General features: G+C 42.2%; 1 protein-coding gene across 1 annotated transcript in view; it reads left to right on the top strand.

Annotated features, from left to right (window-relative positions):
* The window catches only part of mtmr11 (myotubularin related protein 11), a 37,917-nt gene extending 30,601 nt beyond the window's left edge, over nt 1-7,316 (top strand). Inside the window, 7 exon segments of the mRNA XM_071206064.1 lie at nt 957-985; nt 1,069-1,287; nt 1,701-1,871; nt 2,100-2,182; nt 2,184-2,316; nt 3,229-3,546; nt 5,331-7,316. Coding sequence (XP_071062165.1) covers nt 957-985; nt 1,069-1,287; nt 1,701-1,871; nt 2,100-2,182; nt 2,184-2,316; nt 3,229-3,546; nt 5,331-5,798 — 1,421 coding nt within the window. The 3' untranslated portion in view covers nt 5,799-7,316.
* The last annotated feature ends 410 nt before the right edge of the window (nt 7,317-7,726 follow it).

Consider the following 7,726-nt stretch of genomic DNA (forward strand, 5'->3'; position numbering starts at 1 on the left):
ATTCTCTGAAACTCTGCAGCTGCAAGTGACTCGACATCAGGCCTTTGCGACTCTTCTTCAGCCAAGCGGTTCATATATCAGTCGTGCTGTAAGTCTGCTTGTTGCGGCAGGAGCAGCCGTAAATATCCCACTGCAGTAATGACTCACTGCGCTAGCAAACTTTGTCTCCGAGTGCCTCTCCCTCTTCTCCCGTGTCCAGCTCTGGGTCTTTGTCTATGTATTCATCATCATCTTTATTTGGCTCTCGTCCTATCAATACTTTCTTTGTCTAAACGCTTTCCCCCTTCCTCTCTCTATTCTTTAACAGTGCACGCCTCTAGTGGATTAAGAACAGAATGAAATGTTGGTTGTTAGTTAAAGTGTTGTTTGTACATTCTGGTGCTTTCACATGTAACACTGCTAGAGGTTAATACATACATTGAAATATCTCACAACACAAAACCGTTATATTGAGGACAGTGGATGCAGGAGGTTATCTACAATCCCTCTAAATGCTAACATGATTATTACAAACATTAGGAATGCATTCACGCGACATACGTGAGAATGTTCTTTTACATGTTGCACGGAAAACTAATTTAGAATCTATATTACTATTTGGAACTGTAAGGGGTATGGTACATGGTAAGTACAGGTACATCGGTTTAGGAAAGGGGAACAACGGAAAATGGAGAATCCTTTTGTGTTTTTAAATCCATTTTTATTGGTTAACTTCAATAAAGTATGGACCTGTAGATGGGTTTACGTAATTGATGTATAGTACTTTGAAAGCAGTCGATTTAACAGCAGTTGATGATAAAAGGGAAATTGTGAAATTTAAAAGAGAAACTCATCAAAATAATGTAAAATCAATATGGTGCTTCATGTACTTTATCAGAAAACTGTGTATAACATGTCATCCTATATGCACTGACTGTATATGCCACATACTGTCAACAAATGATGCATTCCATTAGCCGAAGACACAAAGAAAACATGCTACATGGTAAATGGAGCCAGAGTTCCCAATACTATAAACAACGGACTCATCTTTAGCAGCTTGGTTCTATTTATAGGTAATAAAATAAGTCCTGTGACCTTAGTCAGCGTGTGCCTTTCTGTTTTGACGTTTCAGAGGCGGACGACCGGGACATGGGCTGCGTTGTGTGCAGCCTGGTGCAGGTGATGTGTGACCCCCACTGTCGGACCCAGAGCGGCTTCCAGAGCCTCGTGCAGAAGGAGTGGGTGATGTCCGGACACCGCTTCTACAGCCGCATCAACTATCACCGCGACAACGACAAGGAGGAGGTGAGGGGTCAAGCTTCACACCAAAACTGACCATCACAAGTTTATGTTTCAAATGTATATTCATACAGTGATGTAGTAAAGGAAAGCTAGTTATACAATACAAATGCCTTGTTTATTGTTATTTGACAAATGAAAGATAGTCCTGTCTTGAATTTAGGGTTGGACAATAATTCAATAATAATTGCACGCTTGTATAGTGTGGTGATTATCATCTTAATGGACGTCTCTGCCACACTGTGATATCTTGTATACTTACTGTAGGGGAAAATGTTCAGTTTTCTCAAATATAACAACCAAATGTTACCTTGTGATTTTATATTTACCTATAAAGCCCCATGTTACTTTAGTTTTGAGACACGCTATAGATAAACAAATCAAGTTGACCTACTTGCCACCTTCCCTTCCCTCTGCAGGCTCCAGTCTTCCTGCTCTTCCTGGACTGTGTGTGGCAGCTCTTGTCCCAGTATCCCTCTCGCTTCCAGCTGACAGGTGACTTCCTGTTGGCGCTGCACGACAGCATCCACCTGCCACTCTTCTCCAGCTTCCTGGCCAACTGCCAGCGGGAGAGATGCAAACGCTCCCAGGTACTGGACACCTGAGAGGGGCTTTAGTATTTTGGCAACTCTATGATGTCATCTTTAAAAATAGAGCATTTTAAAGTCATTACAATATGATTGGCTGCAGACACAGATACTGTATGTCTTGGCAATTCCCAAACATTACAGTGGGTACCATTTATAAAATAATACACAGGATAACTTGTGCAAAGAAATAAAATATAACGTTTGAAATGTTCATCCTTCTCTCCCCAGAACCCCGGGCAGTCCTACACACCAGTGAATGGCTGGAGGGATATGCTTCATCCGGATTCTTCCGCCGACCCCTCGGACCCTCCTCCCCTCGGTGTGGGACTGGTCCCTGCAGTACAGCAAGCACAGAAGAGACCGCTTCACCCAGCCCATGCCCCCCATCCCTCCTCTCCAACCACTGCTCAATGGAAACCTCAACACCAACCCAGACTCACACAGGGTAGGGCGCAGACTTACTCATGATGCAACACTCCCTCTAGTGGCCAAGGGGGGGGATCTTCAGTTTAACACTGGCTGACACCAGAGAGCATTTCATGTTTCTTTCCAGCTTTTGACTTGAAGAGAATAGTTATAGATCTGAAGTATTTTGGACAAAGAACAATGCCAGTTTATAGTGTTACTATGATATTGTTAGAAAACAACACATTGTTTTCAATAAACCATTTCCCCTGATGAATAAGGTCACAAAGGCAGGACAATTCAGGCAAAACATCATGTTTTTATGCACTGGTCCTTGGACTATTCTGCTTCCTTTACTCCTTTTGATACTCAGACTTGTTGATAGAAGTGTGCACTTTCAGGTGTTTATTTGATTACACGTTGTCTTTATGTGTCTGTAGATGTTTATACATTTTAAGAATGTAATAATAATGTATTCATGTAAGACATTTATTAAAAGAAGGCCTCATTTATACATTTACATAACATCATTAAATAAAACCAAAAATATTACAAAATGATTACAAAAGGTTATTGATTAAATGCAAGTTTTCAACTGGGGAAGTTTCAAGCCACTGCACCCTCTAGTGGCAGCCATAAAACATGCATCCAATTCAAATGGACTCCTTCTGGCTTATAATGTCGTATACGATCATGATATTTCTCGGATTGATGCCCATCTTTGGTGAGGGGTGGTTTGGATCAAATAAGGAAGTCCAGCCTTTACTTCTGACTAAATGCCTACAGAGCATCTCTTTACAATCGTAGCACACGGTTGAGACCCACAGTACACAACATCACCTCACTACTGTAAATGAAGCGTTTAAAATGTAACTGTTGGGTTATTTTTGCAGGAATCTGATATTTAAAGTTTTTACTGATCCTATCTTCTTCTCCCTCGTCTGCCCACCAGCTGACTGACACCGTCCCCGGATCGGTCTTCCTCCTCTCTCGGGGCATCTTCTCGTGTCCGGCTAACCTGCTCCCCTGGCGCAGCGGCAGTTCAGGCGTTTACAAGAAGAGCCACCGGAGGGCGGCGTCCTCTGAGAACGTGCCCGGCCTGGAGAGGTTGCTGAAGGCCTGGGCGCTGGCCGAGTTTCCCCAAGGTCTCACCTCCAGCTCCGGACCCCAGGGGCCGCTGGACCCCTATGAGCCCTTACTGCCCCTCCTCATGGGGCCCTGCATGGGACTGTGGAGGGAGTGCTACCTCCGGGGGGCCCTCCACGCTCAGGTACGATGGAAGTGTCCCTTTAAGGGGTTAGGGACATTGAAATAGGAATTATTGTGAATCAGAAAAAGACAGCGTCGTTCAATATACTTCTCCAGATTTAAAAAGAATGTATGTTTGACTTTATTCCTTTTGGCCCATTAGCATAAGGAATTCAAAGAGGCCCCACATTTTCTTAAAACAGTTTAAAAATATAAATCTGAAGGGTTTAATAAGTGATAAATAAATAAAAAAGGCTAATTTCACATCACCCGCATGCATTAAGATCCAAAAAACGCAAACATTTGCAACTTTGGGATCAACAAAGTACATCTTACCTTATCTTAAATATAAACGGCAGTAATGATCCTCGAGTATACAGAACCATCAGATAGGCAGCGCGAAACACTGGCTGGTATAATGGATGTAACACTGGTTACAACTATTCCCTAAACTGACCCTTTTAACTGTCGCTTATCTATATTCCACCTTCGTCATGTCTTCTGTGTTGCATCCTCTCACATCACCAAGGCTTGTTCATGATGTGACATTGTCTCTTTGAGGTGTTAATTAGTTTGAGCTGTTGAACTCCCATCATGGACGTGGTTCAGTCTTTGTGATGTCTGTGCAGCAGCGCGTCAATCAGTGTCCCCATGGTGATTTCGAGGATATTTGGAGGGCTGTGTGGGTGCTGTTTTTCTATTTTAAGGGAGCTGCAGAGGAACAAGTGAAGCCTATCAAACCGCTTCGAAAGATTAGTAGTAGAAAGTCAATTATGTTCATCTGTGTAATTGAAGTGCTACCCCAACAATTTCACACATCTTTAAAGTGCCCCTAAAGGCCAACAGAATCCCCTTTCTCTCTCCTTTTCTCAACACAAGATATCTTTTCATTCAGAAATCATTGAGCATTTGTGCACAGCTCAGCTCTAAAACAAACTATTTAGTTCCAGCACCCGGAGAAGTGGAGCAACAACAAATCCAAGTATCGTTAGTTGGGTTGTTGTTCGGTGTCTTGACACTGCTACTGTAAACATCTCATGTATTATGCATTTCAACACAACTGCTACATCTACAGCTACGATACACTTTCTAACAATGATGGCAATGATTGAGAATAGATGTATACATTGCTATATCAAAACAGCATTGTTTGTATGTTAAAGGATAAGAAAGATTATACTGTGTTTGCCTACCATGTGTTGGTCTGTTTGTTTTTATACGTACCTATCATGGCTCTTAACTACAAGCCATGTGTTCCTGCTGAAGACCAGAATCTTCACAGGTCCAAATTCTGTATATGATTTACGGTTCTATAATTTAAATGCTACATGCTTTTCCTGAAACAGGCAATGTTTTATGGCCAATTGTTACTCAAACAACATTATAATGTTCTTCATTGATGCCTTAAAGAGACAGTTTACTACGATAATACATATCATTGCTCTCATGTGGAGTGCTATTTGACAATGCTGATGGTGCAGATGTCTTGCCTCCCTCCAATATAATTGAACTTGAAGGCACCCAGATGGTGCAAAACAATAACATTAGTGAAACATACCAGCCATGTTTTCTTTCTATAAATCATGACCCAGTTACATGCTAATCCACAGAGCTTGTTGTGAGTAGCTTCTCGTAGTACTATTTGTTTCTACACCTCTCACACCAAACGATTTCAATGGAGATATAGCACAACAAGCAATAAGAAAAGAATGCATTCTGGATTGTGTGGTTATCTGTTTCATTGATGGTGAAGCTTAAATAACCATCTCCTGTAATAAATATAACCATGTGGCTCTCCATCCTCAGGCGTTCTCCCACCCCGCCTCAGCAAACCACCCCCACCCCGTGGAGCGCCTGGCCCGGGAGGTGCAGCAGCTCAAAGACAAGCTGGAACAGGTGTCTACGGGCACCGATCTCAACCCCCCCACCAAGATGGCCGAGCCCAGACGCACGGACACCAACCTGAACCAAAACACCAACAACGGCACCTTCCTCTTCCCGGCGTCCAGGCCTCAGAGCGCGGGGAACCCCAGAGCGGCGCCCCCTCCTACCTCCACCAACCACCAGACCTCCCAGGGGTTCCACCCCGCCTCAGCTACACCGTCCAGGCCCGGCCACAGAGACAATGGGGGCAGCAACAAACACACCTTCCTGTTCGGGCACTCTTCGGTAGCAGAGGCCCGTCCTGATCAGCGCTACTACCCAGCACCCCAAAACGCCAAGCTGCCTAAAAGCAACGGGATACAGAGCGCCCCTCCCCACGACAGACTATAAGCAGATCATAAGCTCAATATGTGTTTCCTGTCGAACCATATTCAATTAAGCATATAGTGATAAAACAGTGCAGAAAGTATGAAAATAATCCCTGCAAGATCTCTTTAATCTCCTACTTATCGTCTGTACTGTATGAGATGTGAAAACAGACACTCTTAGCCTTCAATATTCCACCCATCAAATATTAGAAGAAGAAATAAAAAGGGCTGAAGGTGCTGCACACTGTGTAACAGCAGAACATTAGAAGCACATCTTGCCGTATCTTGAAAAGCAGGACATGACAGATGTTGAAGGCGTCCCCCTTGGAGAAAGACGGAGAGCTTGTAGTTTTCATTTTTAGCTTCTTATCCAAAGAGGGACACAGATAGCGTCGTGATAAGATGATTCTTAAGGGCACTTTGACAGGATGTGAGACTACATGTCTCCAGAAGACATAACTCTTTCGATCCTTATTAGATGATGTCTTGATAATGTGCAAAAGGACATGTTCATCTCCCTGTAACTTGGCTTCAAATAGAAAAGTAGAATACTGCTTGACCAATGATCATTTTTGAAACTGTCATTTTTTGTAACTGCAGGCTCTGCGGCCGCCGGTGACGTTAATGTGGAATTTAGGGCATGAGAGCTATTTTGGTACCGCTCTCATATCTCTCCACTTGCTTTCATGCTTGGGTGCAGTGAGAGGCCTATTTTCATTCAGTGTTGTTAGCCTGGATGTGTCTGACATGATTGCAGGGCTTTTAGTTATATAATCTAATCTCATTTTTATTTCCAAGTATTTTTTTACTATGATCTGTCACTTTGACGTCTTACATGTAGATAAGTGTGGTTTTTGAATGTTTTTTGACCAAATTGAGTATTATTGTGAGATTTTCTCCATCATTTTGTGGTGGAATTTAAGAACTCGAACATTGTTCTGCCTTTTTGAATGACGTACCTTGAGAAGGTACCCGTGTTGGAAGCACATTTCTTCCTGTGTTTACTCATGTTATATATTTTTGTCTTCTCCTGCCTGGAGGTGTTGGCACGCAGCCAGCACTTATGTCAAGGACTTGTCTGACGGTATTAAAGCACAGAGGGAAGTATCGTCTGTGCCTTTAAATCCAAAAGGGGTTTTGTTTGCATGATGTGCGAGTCCAGTAGGTTCACTGACGTCATTCCCACAGACGAATGAAAGTGTTATTTTGTGCAGGATGACAGTTGTCATGTGTATGACTAATCATGTCAAAAGGTACTTCACTTGATAGCACTATGAATTATTAAACTGTTGTAAATATTCATCACATCAATATCAAGGCTCATTGATATCAGATCTTTCCAGGTGTGATGCCAACGCACTCGCTCGTCTTCCGTGGAGAGAAAACAAAATCATGTTTGTTCTGTCGCATGGAAAATCTAATTTGATCTTCTGCATCGTTGTGTGTTTGGTACGAACATCACTAACATTTGCCAGATGTACATATTTTTTGTATCGGCATGTTTGATCCTGATAAAATAAAGTGTTATCTGTTCACAATCTCTCCACTGTGTTCATAATCTGTTCCACAAACAAAATGCAAATCATTTCTCGTACACAGCTCACAAACTTTATTTTTTTAACAAAATAAATATTTACGTATGATCTGTAACACTTAAAAAGTAGCACGGCACTGTACATATAATTTAAAATCCAACCGCCTTGCATGATATGTATAGTCAGAATAAAACAGTTTGAGAATCATGTGCAAAATGCTCAATACTTGCAAAGGTAATGTACAAAGTAAAAACTCGGAAATGTTGAATATACAAAATATCAGTCGCCCCAGTTTGGTTTAGTCTCCAGTTTCCAACGTTATGGTCAGTAGAATGAAAATCAGTGTTTTGGCAAAGAACATTTGTTTTCTGGCTCATGTTTCAACTCAAACCAAACCATTCAAACTGCGCTGACA

Source organism: Pseudochaenichthys georgianus, chromosome 16 (assembly GCF_902827115.2).
Source record: "Pseudochaenichthys georgianus chromosome 16, fPseGeo1.2, whole genome shotgun sequence".
NCBI lineage: Eukaryota > Metazoa > Chordata > Actinopteri > Perciformes > Channichthyidae > Pseudochaenichthys > Pseudochaenichthys georgianus.